This window comes from Anser cygnoides, chromosome 12 (assembly GCF_040182565.1).
Source record: "Anser cygnoides isolate HZ-2024a breed goose chromosome 12, Taihu_goose_T2T_genome, whole genome shotgun sequence".
Lineage (NCBI taxonomy): Eukaryota > Metazoa > Chordata > Aves > Anseriformes > Anatidae > Anser > Anser cygnoides.
This window is the reverse complement of record NC_089884.1, coordinates 11293379-11310709: the sequence shown is the minus strand read 5'-3', so window position 1 is coordinate 11310709 and position 17331 is coordinate 11293379. Positions and strand designations below refer to the sequence as shown.

General features: G+C 34.7%; 1 protein-coding gene across 5 annotated transcripts in view; it reads left to right on the top strand.

Annotated features, from left to right (window-relative positions):
• The window catches only part of TDRD12 (tudor domain containing 12), a 28067-nt gene extending 11948 nt beyond the window's left edge, over nt 1–16119 (top strand). For 4 of the 5 annotated variants that reach the window (XM_048068834.2, XM_067004416.1, XM_048068833.2 and 1 more), the window contains exons 12-31: nt 253–357; nt 789–974; nt 1681–1834; nt 2157–2284; nt 2874–3065; nt 4172–4300; nt 5558–5675; nt 6472–6608; nt 6699–6919; nt 7087–7186; nt 8453–8640; nt 9009–9219; nt 9742–9834; nt 12092–12261; nt 13229–13350; nt 14399–14453; nt 14888–15001; nt 15087–15240; nt 15335–15401; nt 15739–16119. In XM_048068834.2, coding sequence (XP_047924791.2) covers nt 253–357; nt 789–974; nt 1681–1834; nt 2157–2284; nt 2874–3065; nt 4172–4300; nt 5558–5675; nt 6472–6608; nt 6699–6919; nt 7087–7186; nt 8453–8640; nt 9009–9219; nt 9742–9834; nt 12092–12261; nt 13229–13350; nt 14399–14453; nt 14888–15001; nt 15087–15240; nt 15335–15401; nt 15739–15824 — 2730 coding nt within the window. In that variant the 3' untranslated portion in view covers nt 15825–16119. The remainder of the gene's footprint in view (nt 1–252; nt 358–788; nt 975–1680; nt 1835–2156; nt 2285–2873; nt 3066–4171; nt 4301–5557; nt 5676–6471; nt 6609–6698; nt 6920–7086; nt 7187–8452; nt 8641–9008; nt 9220–9741; nt 9835–12091; nt 12262–13228; nt 13351–14398; nt 14454–14887; nt 15002–15086; nt 15241–15334; nt 15402–15738) is intronic. The other variant, XM_067004417.1, reaches the window with a different exon arrangement.
• The last annotated feature ends 1212 nt before the right edge of the window (nt 16120–17331 follow it).

Below are 17331 nucleotides of genomic sequence, written 5' to 3'. Positions count from 1 at the left end.
GACAGTTGTGTTATGAAGGTCTTTATAAATCATTCATTAAGAAAGAAATACTGAGCATTTGTCTCATCACTGCTCTGTGTAGCTGATCAGTATGTATGAATCACATTTAAAATGTATTTACGATTTGTTTTTCCTATTTTTTATCAAAATCTATTTTTTTAAATACAAGAAGTGCTCTTGAGTCATCGTAATTAAACTAAAACCCTTTTATTTTGTGTTGCCTTCAATACTATCTTCTACTTATGGTTTCAGAGTTCTCACAGTCTTACTGAAGAAGGGAACTTTGTCTTTCTTAGCAACAAGATTGAGCCATCTTCAATTCTGGAAAAAGCACCACTTTATGATGATCTGAAAAAGGTAATACTAATATCTGATTTTACATTGAATTTCTTCTAAGGATGATATGTTTCAGCCTTAAATACTAAATATGTTGTTATAATAATACCTTATTTTGATTGAGGAATGTCTAGAATGTTTTTCATGTGATCGAATAAATGAAGACACTTTAGAGAGATGCTGACAGACACCTGTAAGAATTTCTTACAGGTTTCTGTAAGGTTTCTACAGGTATATCAGCTGTTGGCATAAGTTGTGTGACTTTAATTTCAATGTCATAATTTAACTCATTGACCCCAAAGAATTTGTTTTCATATTGCATGTTAAGAATATTTATCATGAAGTGGGTCAAAAAGTTCTTAGATCACATAGTGTTTTGTCTTCTTTTTTTTTTTTTGTCAATATGTAAGTACACAGTTTTCACATGGAACTCTTAATATCTCTTTCTTTAGGAACTTACTCGGGAAAAATTCTTAGGCCCTACCTTCACAGAATCTTACTGTTGGCCGCCAGTTGCTCGAGGATGTGATGTAGTTGCCATCTCACATCAAGGAAATGACCCTTTTTTATATATTCCACCAGTTCTTACGTTCTTACAATTGGGAAGCTGCTACAAAGCCTTGCCAAACAGAAATGGAGTATGTATATATTAGAGTAATATCAGGTTTTCTGTTCTAAAGTGCAAATAAGAATAATAATTCAAAAAAATAGTGGGGGTTTAAAATGTTTATTTCTAATATGATCTTTGTATATCTTCATGATGTTTGCCAGTTTATAGGCCCATCGTGTAAAGGCTTGTGGAGATGGACTGCGTGAAGTCTAAAATGATGACTGCATTGGAAGTTTAGACTTAGCAAGTTATGTCTAATAAGTGGTTAATGTTATAGCACTTCGATTCTTAGGAAGGTTTGTTTTAAAGGAGTTAGTCTGTTTTTGCTAAATTCAAATATGTATTAGCTGTTTGAAATACTGTAACTTGTTTTGTAACTTGTCTTAGAGCACAGAATTATAGAATTACTGAGTTTGTAAGGGACTTCTAGGTGAAGATTGTATGTTACTTGGGGTTGTACTAGACTGTGCTGCTGCTTCTGTTAAATTTCTGGACTTTTTACGCTATGTTACTGCATGCATCCTTTTTGTCTTCAGGTAACCTGGCATATGATTCCTTGGGTCTGTAGCATCTGCATTAATGAGATGATACAATACTAAAAGATTGAGTTTTTAAGCACGTAAAGGCCTGTGTTGCAGACCTTATTTTTTTTCCTAAATGTTGAGATGTTCAGAATTGTAAGAACTGTACTTCTTGTCTAATACTGTGGTGTAAAATTGTGTATATGTATGTAGCCACTAGCACTTATTTTATGTCCTGGCTGGAAGAAGGCACAACTTGTTTTTGAGTTGCTGAAAACTTACGGCAGATGTTCCAGACAGCTTCATCCAACGTTGATAATACTTGGGCAGAATAAAGAAGAAGCTAAAAGAGTGAAAATTCAAGGATGTAAGAATACTTTCTATTTTCTGAATCATGCTTGAGAACAGTGTTACTGGCACTTAGTGTTAAGGAACAGAAATAGATATGTTTTTGTTCCATTGCTTGAGGTTTGACCTATGACAGCGGGCATTTTAACTGCCTCTTTACAGACACTTTTCAGTATCTTATTCTGCCTGAATGTATGCAGAATCATACAATTTTGAAGGGGACCTCAAGAGATCATCTCGTGGTCTTTTTAATAAAATTGACCTGCCCTACAGTGTTTTTTACTTGTGTTCTTTGAAATCATAAAAGAAAAATGTTAACAGTCTTTTCTCCTGACTTGTAGGTGATGTAATTGTGACTACACCATACAGCTTCCTGAGACTGTATGAACATAAGTGCTTATTGTTTTGTAGACTTTGCCATCTTGTTTTTGATGAGATCGAGGTACTGTTCTCTGAAGCTACTGAACAGGTAAATGGGTTATGCATTCAGATGGTAAAATGCTGTTCCAGTTGTTCTGCATGTGGCAGTCTTGTAGATAGTGGAAAATGATGCAAATACTAACCTTCTTCAACCCCTGGCTAGAGTATAAGTTGAGAAGGAAATGGAATTAAAAAAGAAAAATTGTATCTGTATATTTCTGACAGAACAAAACACTGGAGAAGTAGAGCTTCAGTCTATTAATCTAACTTTTTTTTTTCTAACTATGAATACTTGTATATACATTTTTCTAGTAGATTTTATTGGCGGGGGTTTACCGAAGCTGCTTCTTCAGGTGTTAGCTGTGATCCTTGATCAATTAATACAGTCAGTTCCAGGGAGGATATTTGTGTGCGCACGCACACCGTTCTTTCATGTTCTTTTGGAACTTTTTTCTTGCTTCAAAGGTGTTCAAATAATAGGGCAAAACTGCACAAACTCTTTTGGGATATAAAATTTGAGTCTTTTGTGTTGTAACGTGAAAAAAAAAACAGTATGCTGGAGCAATATACACACCACTGCTTTTAAAGACTCCTTGGAATAGGGTAAGAGGATGATAGATTTTTTTTTTTCTTTATAGGTTTTTACCATATTAGATTGCTACAAGAAAACCATTATTACTGAAGAATGGGAATATTTACCACATCAAATTATTGCTGTTGGAACTCATTGGAATAAACATATAGCACGTTTAATAAAGGAGTTCATGAACGATCCCTATGTTGTGATAACAGCTATGGAAGAAGCTTCTATTTATGGAAATGTACATCAGGTAAAAATTTGGGGGTGATGTTGCTATTGGTTTACCAAGATGTCTTTCTTGTTGTCTGTACTGATCAAGCTCAATGTATATAACTGTTCTTTGTTGTAACTGGATAGTGCAGGAGTCATAATTCAGGTTGCTCAGGTGTACTTCCCACGTATGAACTGAGGTGATTCTTAGAAAACCATACTGAATGAGGTGATGGTCATTTACCTTAGTTTCTAGGGCTGGGGTGAAGATACTCCCTCAACTATTTCCATACTCTTGCTTATAAGTCTGGATTTTACGTGAGTGTTCCCAAATAGTATAGTTTGTGACAAAACTGCTAGAAAGTTGTTTCAACTATTAATTGTATATGGCAAAACTACAGGGTAAGTTTTCCCAACACAGAGCTATTAAACCTTGTTCTACTGCAGTGCGCCATGCAACAAAATAACTTATTTCTGGAAATCTTAGGTCAAGATATTGAGTGTTTCTAAGTGTATATTTAATTTCTCGTAAATACAGGGTAGCCCTTGAGAATAATACAAAATGTAAGTATGATCTGAATTCTTCTGTGTCTAAAAATAATTTATAATTTATGCCATAAATTGGGGATTGAGCATACTTGAAAGACTAGATGTTCTAAGCATCGCCCCAAATTGGAAAACGTACCCCTCCTTGTGAGAAATCCAGTTAGAAGTTTGGCAGGACTGATAATGTCAGTGTTTAAATGCTTTAGTGTTTCAGCTGAAGCAGGATGTTTTTTGTAGCATGAAGGTTTTCAGTAGTACTTCAAAATGCTATACATAGATCGAAAGATTGAAAAATCATCTAAAATTAAATGAATGAAAAATCATGTCTGTCGTTTCAATGGAGCATTTCATCAAACGCTTAAACATGGGTGTTTGATTATGTGATGTAAATACATGCTTCTGGAAGGTATCAAGTGGATGTCTTGTGTGAGAACTGTATATTCTGTAAGCTTAACAGAAGAGCTACCACTTATTCTGTTTTTCCTTGATTCAGGCTGTATTGTGTAACAATGCATAGTGTTCATTAAAATGAAGAATTATGTTGTAAAATATGTTTAGATTACATAAATTATCAGTCAGCTATTTTGTGTCGATTTCTAGGTTGTGCAGCATTGCGTGAGCAGTGAGAGAACTGCTATATTACTCAAAATACTGGATTTTACCCCTAATCATCTTCAGAAGGTGTTGGTTTTCACAGATTCGGTAGATGAAGTAGAAATGGTACATCAGGTAACAAAATAAGTAAACTTAGATAAGCGCTTTTTTTTTTTTTGATTGTTAACATATAACAAGCTATGTGTACTCAGCATTTCAGAAAGACAAACAGTTTTCCTGCAGTTGATCTTTTTTCAGGTAATGCAGCAGTAGAGAGCAATGGAAAACAAAAAATATCCTCTGTACATTCATTGTCTCTGCTAGTCCTTGAACAGTATGAAGCAAGAGAGGAGAGCTGTCAGATTTCACTGTGAAGCAGTACTGTTAAAGCTGGACAGCATGGTGGGGATATTTTTTTACTAAAGGAGGCAGGCTATGAGGATATTAGAATGAAAACCTTTAGCAGTGGTTTCAGGGGTGGGATAGCAGAAGACTATATGGCTAGACTTTTCGGATCTAATAGGAATAGATATGTCAGTCCTGAAACACAGAAATATATTCTCTCCCAGAAGTTGGAATAGATCCTGTGTTCTTTGAAAGATTCTTAAAACGTAATTAGTGTATCTGGACTGCTTAGTCCTTGAAGACCGGTAACAGAAACCAATCTGATTTTGTCTTGAGACTTTGTTTTCCTTGAGTGTCCGAGGGTTAAATTTCTTCAGGCATACCAAAAACACCCCCTGCTCAAATACCACCACTTAAAAGAAATAAAAGTTTGTCAATGCTACAGAAGTACTGAAGGTTTTAGAAGAACTTGTTTGTAGTAATCCTTGTGTACACGAACTTCAAATACGTTAAGTGACATTAAAAAAAAAAAAAAGCTTTAACTTAGTTCTTTATACGTGCTTTCTTTCTAAATAACAAAGGCTTTTGTAGTGATTAATTTGTGAACCTTGAATTGACAAATATATAAAGCCTTATTGAGACTTATTTATTCATGCAAGTTAAGTGTGGGAGATCAATGAGGGTTTTTAGCACTCTTTGAGAGTCTGAAATGTGAGCCTGTGTGATACTAGATAATGGAATCCCCTTAGAACAGAGAGGTCATCTTAATGGCGGGAAAAGCTTCAAATCGACCTTGCACCTTCCTAAACAGATGCTTAATGTATTAATCCGTAGGAAGCCAGGCTTTATTAGTTATCATTTTATACAGGAAATGAGTAAGCTTATTTTTCATATAAATAACCTAAGAATTCTACTAATTTTTTTTCCATTTGCCTTCTATTTACAGTAGCTGTAGGGTATGCCAGATACTACTAAGATACACTGTTAGACTTCCTCAGAGCTGTTTCTGTTGTATTGCAAGAATGTGTAACTTTATTTTGTCATCAGGCACTGAAGAGCAACTCAATATTTGCCTTGAAAATACATAAAGAAAAGGAGTTTAACTTCACGTATGTCTTAGAGTACTGGACAAAAAGCTATGCTTCTGGTAATCATGTTGTATTAGGTGAGTATTTTCTTGTTTTCTAGTTGTCTATTTGTGTTTATTTCTTCATGGTGACCTATGTTCTACATTAAATACTTGAACTAGGTTATCTTGTCACTTGGTTATCTTTTTACTTGTTAGTGCTGCATCTAGTCTACTCCCCCCCCCCGGTCTCAGGGTTAAACTGCTGAGAGGGAAATCATCAGGAAGCCTTACTTATTAGATGGAGATTAAAAGAGTTGTTTGATTTATTAGTTACAAGAACCATTAGTATTTCAGAGAATTTCCACGGTTTCATGATCCTCTGCTAATACAGAGGATATTTTCAGTTTGAAATTCAGAACGTCTGAAACCTTAACATAATTGTTTCCCCCTGTGTTCTGGTAGATTTTTTTTTTTTTTGAACTCTTTGCAAGAGCAAAGACTTAACGAGTTTTAAACTTAATTTTTCCCTTTTATCTGTCAATAGAAGATTAACTTAATTGTATCTAGAGGTTCAAAGTGTTAGCATTTCTGCGTTACTGGAAGTGTCTTCTGTTTTCTGAAGTATTTGGCTGTGGCCTATTCTTTCTTTGATATTGTTACAAGATTCAGATTTACACAGATTAGAAACTAACATGTATTGCTGTCTGCCATATGCTTATGAAATGTGTTGAAGAAACGTAATGCTTTATGTAAGTGTATTGGGAAAAGATTTTCCTCAATTCTTAAGTAAGTGGATGGGGAGAAGGAAACAGGCATTGCAGATGTGATCTAATATTTCACATGCTTAAAGTCTTTCGGTTCCTTTACATTTGTGTTTAAACCATGTGTTCAGTTTTAACAGATGACTGCATGCAGTTTTTGGGAATTACAGATGCATCTTGCGTGATACATTTCAGTTTTCCTTCTTCTCCAAGAATCTTTGGTCAACGTCTATATAACATGTCTGACAACTTCCATAATGTGATAGAGGTTTGTATAAATCTTCAACAAATTAATGTTAACATTTGATAACTATTTGGTGGATAAATAAAAGCTTAGAAATGCATGCATATGTTTTAGGAATCATCTGTAGATCAGGAACATACAAAGGCACGGTCAGTCATACTGCTAACAGAAAACAACACATGTCATGCTCTTGGGATCCTGCGCTATTTGAAGCGTGCTGAAGCTGAAATTCCCCCGGAACTGCATGATTTTACAGCCAGGGTGCTAGAAGCTGAAGAAGAAAAGAAGTTTGCAAGGCCACTGTGCACCTATCTTAAAGCATTTGGAATTTGCAAGTAAGGAAATACCACATTTTCCTAACATTCATACTTGTGCAAGAAGGAATTGTGTGCCTTGAATGATGACTGCTTCTACTTACTTCATAAATTTTCCTATTGAGTACTTTCATTCAGATCAGATCTTGCTCATGATTTTTTTAAAACTTTTTTTTTAAAATACACAGGAATAGAACAGTGTGTCCAGACCGTCATCAAATTAATTTACAAATAGACATGCTCCAGAATATGCCAAGTAAAATTACACAAACATCTGGACTTGTGACAGTAAGTTATTGTTATTTATCTTGGTTTTGGGTACTAAGAAGGCAGGTCTTAAATAGGTACTTAAGCATACTACATATTTTTAACATTTACATTAATACTGCTGTAATATGTGTATTATATCTCAAAAACGTTTGCTGGTGTTTAGCTTTTTTCTTCTCTCCCTTGAAGGGGTTGCAGCATAAATACGAATTGTGCCAGATTTGTCCTTAAATTTGCCCCTTGGATGAACTGCTTCCATAATCTTCCTGTCCTGTCTTTTGCAGAGTTCAGGTGCATTCAGCTCATGCAGTTAATGGGCACTATCAGTACCCAAAGGTCAATGGCTGCAAGAGTAGAAAATAAGGAGAAATGAGTGTATTTTTTATTTATTTTTTGTCACTCCACTTCTGCCTAATATAGAAGTTTTTCTTGGTAGGTATGAGTTCAGATTCTTTGACAAGCTGTATCTAGCTTTTGTAGTGCCTAAGGTCAGGACTGATTTCATGACATCATCTGCTTGCTTCTGCTGACTACAGCATTAACAAATCAGCTAGCGGATCAGTTATCACTTTGATAAGTATTCCTTTGTTAGGAAATATTAGAGTGTGTTCCATTCTTTAAGAACTGAAGTCATGTTGTGCTCTTTTGGGATTTTTATGAAGTGGAAATCAAATGTCTGGTCGTCTTACTGTCTGCATTGTATACCTAGCTTTATTTCAGTATTTCTATGTGGTATGACGTTCAGACAGTACACCCAGAATTTTATGCAATGGAGTTGATAATAGTATAATCTTTGTTTTTTATTAAAGCAATTCTTAGTGCAAAATTTTCAGAGTGATGGCCTAATAAAGAGAGCAATAATGCAATGCCATTACATGTTTCCCCAGTCAGCTCTTTTAAAATTCATCTTAAAGTTGGAGAACATTAAGAATTAAGCTAGGATGGTGTGGAATGCCTTAGTAGTTGGTAGCTTCACAGATAATAGTGTAGCTCACTGGTGTTCTTTTAAGTGGAATACCACCAACTGAGGCTTGATGGTTTTTGTGCTATATATTTCCATCGACTGGAATATGGTCAGTTAATACTATTTATTATCTTAAGAATAATATAGTAATAATACATGATCTTCTGAATGTGTGTTTGCAGTAGTCTCTCTGCCTCCTCTGTGGGTTGTGAATAGATGGCTGACCTTGAATATGAAAACTTACACATCTCCACATCTCATTAATTTGAGACATCATTGGTCCTTTTTTTTTTTTCCTTCCCTAATACCTTTTGTTCTTTCAGATACTGCCTCTCCACATTGTAAATGCAACAGACTACTTTGGTCGTATAGTAGATAAACAACAGGACCAATATACAACTCTTGCTGAAGAAATCAATGAATATTTTAAGGAGACGAGTAATAACATTCCCATTAAAAAGGTGGAGAAGCTAGCTCTGTATGGATTATGTGAGGAAACACTTTTTCACAGGTAAGTGTTGTGTTGTTTTTTTTAATTTATTATGTGCACTTTTATATAAGGAAAAAAATTATCTAAACCTTTCATTGTTTTTTTTTAAAAAAAAAAAAACACTTAACATCCACCTCCCCATCCTGCCCTGAAAACAGCAAAAAATCACTGCTATATTCAGATCAGTCTTTAAAATACCAAACACATACTTCTTAAGTTACCAAATGGAAAATAAATGATCACACATGCACATATGCATATGCCCACACAGAATTCAGTATTTTACTGTGAAATTTTTTTTACATGTGTAGATTTAAAAACAAACAAACAAACTTCTTACAATTGATTGGATGAATACTAATTCTGTTATGTTCTCCCACTATATGAAGGGTTCAGGTGGTAGAGACTCCTCCAAAAGAAGAAGAAAACTTGTTCTTTAATGTCAAAATCAAGTACATAGATGAAGGCAGAACACGTCAAGTTCAGAGCTCTCAGCTTCTTCACTTACCTGCAAGATTTCAGCATCTGCCACCTCAGGCTGTGGAATTTATAGTTTGTAGAGTGAAACCCATTGATAATGAAATTGAATGGAACCCAAAGGTAATATTCATCATCTTTTTTTCATAGTATTTCCCTTAGGTTCTTTTATGTGTTTGTTTTCTACAGGAAAACAATTATGAACTGCAGACTTAGTTATCAAATTTAATTGTTTTTAGTCTTATCAATAAATATCTGTTAGTGGTCCAGATTCTAAGAAGTTGACTTTTAGTTTTTGTTTGCCTGCAAAATAATAAAGTGAAATTTATGGGATTTTCTCCTATGTGACTTAAATGCTTTCTTCCAGAACAAGTTATTGCTACTTTTAAGTCTGTGGGGAGTAATGGGAGGGCAGCCTCTGTAAATTGACCTGTGCTTGGGTAGTCTTCTATTAATAAGTTCCTTCCTTAAAGACTTAACAGTACTTTAATCCATGGTAAAATTACAGTATTTCATTAGTTTACTCAAACTGTTTTGATTTATTAAATACTCTTATTGTTAAGCTCAGATGATGTTCATTACAATTCAAATAAATGCAAAGTTACATTGGTATACATCTCAAAGGTGGTGTTTTGTTTTTCCTAGGTAACCCATTATATTCATCACAAAATTAAAGGAAAACCACATGAAGCAAAAATAGTACTTACCCTAGGAAATACAGTTTGGATTGACCCAATGGTAGGTATGGTGTTGTTGAGTTAAAAAAGGAGCACAGACAGAAATATAATCTGATTTTAATCTACGTAGCATTCATGTGTAACTAAGCACTGGAACAGATTGCTCAGAGAAGTTTTATACTCTCCATCCTTGGAGATACTTGAAGGCCCATCTGGATGCAGTCCTGGGCTACTGGCTCTGGGTAACGCTGCTTGAAAAGGGGGGTTGATTTCCATGACTCCCTCCTCACAGCTTCAGCTTTTCTGCAATTAACATGAATGTTTGTTTATAGATGGAATATATGTGAGTGATTAAAAATTGAACTGTAAATCTGGAGAGCTGAAAATGCGCCAGTAACAGAGTATCAAATTAATTATGTCATCCAGACTATTTCATGAAGTTAAAAACAAAAGTGTTTTGTGGAAATACTATTAAGCTTTTTGTAAAATCATTTTTGTAGTTTGCTACACGTACCTCCGAGATAATGATGCTTTGGTCCTCCAACATTGTTTGCTAATCTCTAAGACCTCTTACATTAGGCTTAGTTTATTCTGTTTATATTTGTAAGCCTTTGCTGTCTTTTCTGGTTCTTGCACCAGTGGGAGTGGGACAAAAAGGACATGCCACCTGTTCACACTGAGAATGATGATTATTGTATAACTAGCTGTATTGTGTTGCTGCTGCTGTTTCAGTGATGATGATGCTGTTGGCTTTTTAGATTTGACGATCTTTTCAAATTACCTTCTTGTTCTTTTGCTTTTTTTTCTTGTAACCCTTTTTCCTTAGCCAGTTTTATTCTAAGCTTTTCTGCAAATTTGAAGAACCCTTTAAACTTCTTTCCTTAGTTTTCTTCGTCAGAATAGGAAGAATGAGTGCTCTTAGTTTGGGCGGGGGGTTTTGTTTTTAACGCTTTGCTGCCACTAACTAACATCTGGAAGATGTCTTGGTCTTGCGGAGCGTTAATGGGTAGTATTGTGAGTTTTTCTTCATCAGCTGCATTTCTTTCTGTTGGCATTCAAAAGAAAACCAATAAACATCAATTGGATATAAAGGCCTTCTCTCATGTTGAAGATGCTGAAGTTTTTGATTTTGTTACGCTGTCTCATTGCAGTAATCTCAGACATGATGAAATCGCTTTAATTATTGTTTCTGTCAAAGCTGACTTGTTAGGTTTTCCTGAAATCAGCATGTTAAGGTCAGTGCCATGTTTGTATTGTTCTGTCAGTTCCCTGGCCTGTGAAGGTGGCAGAACTGGGCTGGGCCAAGTACCCATGTTGGAGGTGCTGACTGGAAGGTGATAGGTAGGGAAAAGTGGGGAGAAGAGTAGGTCATCCATGCAGTGACATTTCCCCTGAGTATTTTTCTATTCTCCCAAAATCTTGCAGGTAGGAAACTACCTTAAGGCTGTGTTTTAATTGAAATGGTTTGGGTTGTTTGTTGTTGGGTTGTTATTTTTTTGTTTGTTTGTTTTGTTTGGAAAGTCAAGAATCTATTCTGAAAGTAAAGTCAAAGGACAAAGAAAAAAACAAGGTGCATTTTAAGTCTTCATTAATGACTTTAACAAGCTAGTTGTGTTGTTACAATGTCTGTGTCAAAAATAATTTTAAGGGCACGGAGTTCTTTTAAGAATTGCTGTCAAAGATAGCTCATAAGTTGAGGGATTTTTATGGTTGAGACAAGTTGATCAGAAAGGCTTCCCCACATCCCAGGATCATGATGCATTTCTTGTGTCAGCCTGGTCCTGCCCAAGTAAGGTATTCCTGTGCTTTGGTATATATCATGCTTTATTTTCCTGTCTATTCAATCAGATGAAAAATAAAGCGGAAAGATAAAATTATCTGAAAGTAATTTTCTTTAATAGCTTAATTTCTGATATGATATCTCAACCTTTTCTCTTTGATTGCTAGCTTTTATTTGTATTCCTCTCAATAAAACTGGGGCCCCACCCAGCAGTTTTATTGTGATTTGGATCTAGAAGTTATTCTAATTCTATGGTGTGTAGTTTGGCTGTAATTTTTGTAATTGAGGCTAGGATTTTCTACTTCATTTCCATGTTGGTTCTTTTAGATGGGGCTACCTACTAGTTAATTGAGTTGTTACAACAATGAAAAAGATGGTGATCCTTTGAAAACAATTGAACATGAGTAAGTCATTTCATGTTTAAACATATACTCATTAATTTTCAGATTTTTCAAAATTTTATGTAAAGAACAGCTTAGAATTGGAGAGAAACAATTAATGAGCTATGGTTTTCATTTAGCATGTTTTGTAATTCAAGGTCCGGGTTACCAGGCTTTCGGATTTGAAGATGTATGTCAATGAATACAGCGTGCGATCTGAGATTCTGTCTACGGGTCTGGGAACTGACAATCCAGAACATATAACGCAACTCCAGAAGCTATGTGTACATGTGAAGGAACTAAGTCACATGAACAACTTGGAGCCTTCGTGAGTGTTTCCAATTACTTGGAATATATATTTAAAATATGCATCATTTTCAGCATATATTTTACTAGGAAAAAAAGTAACTTTATGAACAGGATATTTACATTATTGGTACTGAGTATGATTTTCATTTAAACAGAGACAGCAGTGTTTGTGACATCTGCTTTCCTCTAACTATTCTTTAGTCACATAAGCATCATGGAAAGAAAAATAGGAAGTCTTCAAGATGTTAAACTAGCATTTGATGCAGATAGTCAAGTTTGTCACAGAAACGTGTAAATTCAAATTCTGTTGTGTTTATTATGATCAGCAGCTTCTCACATAGCTTGACTCTGTTGCAATGTTTCCTGCATCTTGAGTACAGCTAGTAAAGCTAGTTTGTAGTTAGTTTGGGCAACTGAGTTGATGTAATTTACATAGTGTGACCATTAATACTTCACTTTCTTGCAAGCATAGAGTTCTTAAAATTGTTATTGCAGGTATTATTTGTAATCTGTAAAGCCAGAGGTCTCTTACTAATATGCAAAGAACTTTAAATATTCTAAAACTTTTATTTTTTCTGAGTCAGAATGAAACATGACCAAAAAGCCCCCAGACCAACTGGCATTCTTTTTTGAAAGGTAACCAGTTTCCTATCCAGGTCCGTCACACACAAAGACCAACAGATTTTTTGACTCAAAGGAAATACTGCCACCATCAGAAGTTTATACAGTAATCCAAGTCAGAAGAACATTTAAAAGCTTCTTGCTGTGTTAACAAACTTCAGTAACCCTGTGAGACTTTAGGATTGCTAGAAGTGCATTTTAGAAGTTCTGGTTTTTGGTTGTTTTTTTTTTAAATATATGTTAGAATGAGAAACTTAACTCCAATAGGACTTCAACTATGATTTGGAATTCTTTGAATATTTAACATTCTTAAACCTTTTATTTTATGAACCTTTTATTTTAAAAACATTTTTTTCTATGTTCAGAAGCATAAAGGAGGACACAGCCCATCCAGAGAATGTGTCTGATCCTCAGAACATGCCCATACAAGAAAATTCTACTGAAAACTGTAAATCTTCTAAAATGACTATGGGGAATCATCTGTGTGGTAAGCGTTCTCCTTGTTACCAAAAAATTTAAAACTTTCATTCAAGTTGAGCCCTAAAATGTTAACCTGAAAGCCATTTTTTCAATTGCATCCTTTTTTTCTGAATATACAGAGTAGCACCATATAGTTTATGTTAAGTCACAAATACCTCATAGTCAGTAGCCTGAAGCTGCTGTGTGAGTAAGCCACATGGATACATCTGTTCTACTGTTTGGGACATACTCTGTCCTTGAAACACTCAGTTGTTTGGCTCTATATGGAATGGTGAGCAGGAAATAACTCCCAAGGAGAGGAAGAGCATTTTGCTTTCAAAAGCTGTAAGGTTGAAAGAAGTTAACCTCTGTTGGAATATCTGAGGTGAAAAACAGCATCGTTCACTGGGAGGTTAATTTTTTTTTTTCTCACCAGATTCAGGGTGGTAGAAAACGGCTTTTTTTTTTTTTTCTTAATCTAATGCTCAAGGTTTTTGTATTCAGTCAGCAGAGAATTTAAAAGCACATGACTTGATGTCAGCCATAGAAGAGGACAGAAGATGGTCTAGCTGCAGTTAGCATGTGAATTTAGAGAGATGAGGGCTGAATGATTAAAAAAAGTTGCAAGGTCGTGTAATACTTACCATGGAAGACTCTTTATTTTTACTTGGTATAGTAGAGTGACTGTAATGCCGTGTTTCAAGCTCTGATGATAATACCAATTTTAGCTGTTTAGTGAACCCCTGAAACATTTACTCAGTTTCTAAAATTACACGTTTCAGGTATCAACTAATGTGTGGAAGACTGAAAAAAAAATCCTTTATCTGACCTGGAAAGTGTGATTTTTATTTTTTTTAATACCAACTCCAATACTTTTCAGTTGAAATTTCAGTTGAATTACTAGCTTAATAGAATATTTCCAGATAGGAAGTACCTGACATAAGTACCAAATATGTGCTTGCAATAGTAATCTGATTGCTAGTGAATTATCTCCGTGATGGTACTGGGCTGTTCTCGAATCTGGTTTGTATAGTATAGATAAGTATAAAATATCTTCCTCAATTTCTTATTTTCAGATGGTGTAGCTCAAAATAAGGAAGCAGAAGACTCCACCCTGCATCAGCATAAATGGTACAAAAATTCAGAGTGATTTTGATACCATGCTTGCTTTTTAATGTGAACTGCTAAACAGGACAATTATTCTTATTGAGATTATCTGTTTTATGCATAAATAGATACAATACAGGTGGAAGTATCCTTTAATTGTTAAATTGGCGTTGAGCTCGAGAGACCAGTGGTGGTGGTGTATGTGTCGCCTCTTGAGCTAATAAATATGCACCTTCAAAGGCTGAGGTCAAATTGCTTTTGTAGCAAGTGAGGCTGACACCCTTTCCAGACATAAGGTTTCCTGATATTGCTACTTAGAGTCAAATTATTATGGCTTGGATACACATACACATGCTGAAACTCCCCTTTGTTGGCAACCTAATGGGAGAATTCTAGTTGTATGTAAGATGGTTTATTTTCTGTTTGGGCTAACTCCAATTAATCTTTCTCTATTCTAGCTTTTATCCAGAAATAAAATGGTTTCAAAATGAAGTGACTGTTACAGTAAAGGTAAAAATAGCAGGTATTGCTGACTATAAATGTGACTTCTCTAAAGAAAAAGTAATTTTCAGGTAAGCTTATGAAATTTAAGTTTAATAAACCTGAAATATGGCTGTTAGTTTGTATTTATTTTTTAAAAACTTTTTTATAATTTAGTGCTTGTTTAGGAGACAAACTTTATTTGGCTGACATGGAGCTACATCAGTACATACTTACAGAAAAGTCATCGTGTGTGATTAAGGATAAAGAGGCCGCTATTATCCTCGCAAAAGAGAAAAAAGGAGCATGGTGCAAGTTACTAAAGAACAAGGTGAAGGGAAAATTGACTTGAGAATTACTGAATATTTCAAACATACTAGCTGTGCTTTAGTACAGATATTTCAGACTGTGTTTTTTGTTAACAGAATCCTCATGTGTCTTTTGATTTCGAACACTGGGAAGATTCTGAAGACACGGGTCCTTTTCCAGTTGGTAAGGATTGAACAAGTCAGTGTTTATCATGTATGGAATGTTTATCATCCTAATTTTTATTGCATAGATTTTATCTGGAATATTCAGTTGTTTTATAAGTATGACACTAAGCTGGTTTGCCCAGCTCCTGTGAAAACAGATTAGAGGACCTCTGACCTCTAGCAAAGCACGGGCAGACAGGTATTTTTCAATCAGAATAGCACAGACAGTTCGGTGCAGAAGTTTAGTGTTTTGGTCTAGTTTGTACCCTAAAGGCTTTTTGTATTTCTACACGTTTGTTTTGAAGCTCTTGTCTTTTCTTGCTTTATAAATTTTACACTTTGTTAATTACTTCTAGGTAGTAAAAAGCTGCATTGCACTTCTGCAGTAACCGAAGATCTGGTTGAGTCTTCAGACGACAGCAGTGTAGAAAGTGATGAGTAATGTGGAGATAGATCATTACTGTCTGTTAAGGATAATGTTGCAAAATATTGTCTGTTGCATGACCATTCCCCCTAAAATTGTTGAAACTGAACATATAGGTTGCAGAACTTTGTTTAATTTTTGGAAGAAAATAGTAAGTAAAGTCCTTCTTGTGTTCTAAGCATCTGAAAAAAATACTTTCCAGAAGAACTTTATGTATATTGTCCAGTGCTTTTGCTTCAAAATTGTTGGCTTTAATGATGATGTGTACATATGTACTTTTAAATTAAGTAATTAAAGAGCTTTACTTACCTGAGTTTGCTGTGTTTGCAATAGTTAGTAATTTCTGCAATTTCACAAACTCTGATGGTCTGTCAATTATTTCTACATTATCCTTCATACGCATACAGAATCAGTTTTGTAGCAATTGCCCGTTTCAGTTCTGCATGAGTAAATGATGCCTGAACTCAGATGGCAATCTTTACCTGACTGGAAATACATGGACTTGGCATGAAATACTGTACTGTGCAGCTAACTAATAGCAAACTGCTGCATAGTATTAGGGGAATGAGCATTGTGGTAGAAAATTCAGTGTTTGTTTTCAGTTTGATGTTTTCATGTGTTGTGAATTCTTTTCCTTATTCAATTTCCTCTCACCTAGCTAAAACTCTTACGCTAATAAAGGTCAAAATCTTGTCTGCCTAGCTTAAAGGCTTTGAGCTTTCATGTCATCTTTCAGTAAATAATTTTTCACTGTTACATTTGTACACACCATAACTTCTCACAGTGAAATAATAATGTAATAGCTACTCATAATAAATTAAGCTGGTACCAGTCTCTTTGCATCTGTAGATCTTTAAAACATGTTAGTCTCTCCAATGGAACTATATGATGACTTAGAATAGAGATTTAGCTTTACAGATTTATTTTAAGAAGCCTAAAATTTTGTTGTATTTTTAACATGAAGAATATACTTACCAGTTGGGAATTATTCTTTCAAGAAACATTAGGATGCCTTTGCTAATCTCTTTGGGGAGAGGAATGTCTTAATATGCTTGCACTAACAGTTACGTTTTTTCTTTTGTTTGCATATAATAAAGATTCTTTCTGAATATTTAAGAATATTTCTGATGCCAGTGGAAAACTGGCATGTGACAGAATAAATTGTGGTGATTGTTAATGTATGGCTTAAAGAAAAAAAAAATAATACTGTTGGCAATCTGAATACAACTGAACTTAATTTACAACCTTCACCTGTGTTCAACATAGGTGCTTGCAAAGCTGTAATAATTTTAAATGTACTTAATAAGAATAACTTAATGCAACTGTATTTTTGGTCTTGCTTTGCTTTGTGTTGAAAAGAGGAGACTGTCACATGACCTACATAAAAATACCATGGAGCAGGATTTTTCCTTCTTCACACATTGTGTCTTTCTGACTTGTCTGATATATAAATACAATGTAAAATTATTTTCTACCAGTGGAAAAATCTACAATCTAATAGACAAATTATCTCTAATGGTTGAAA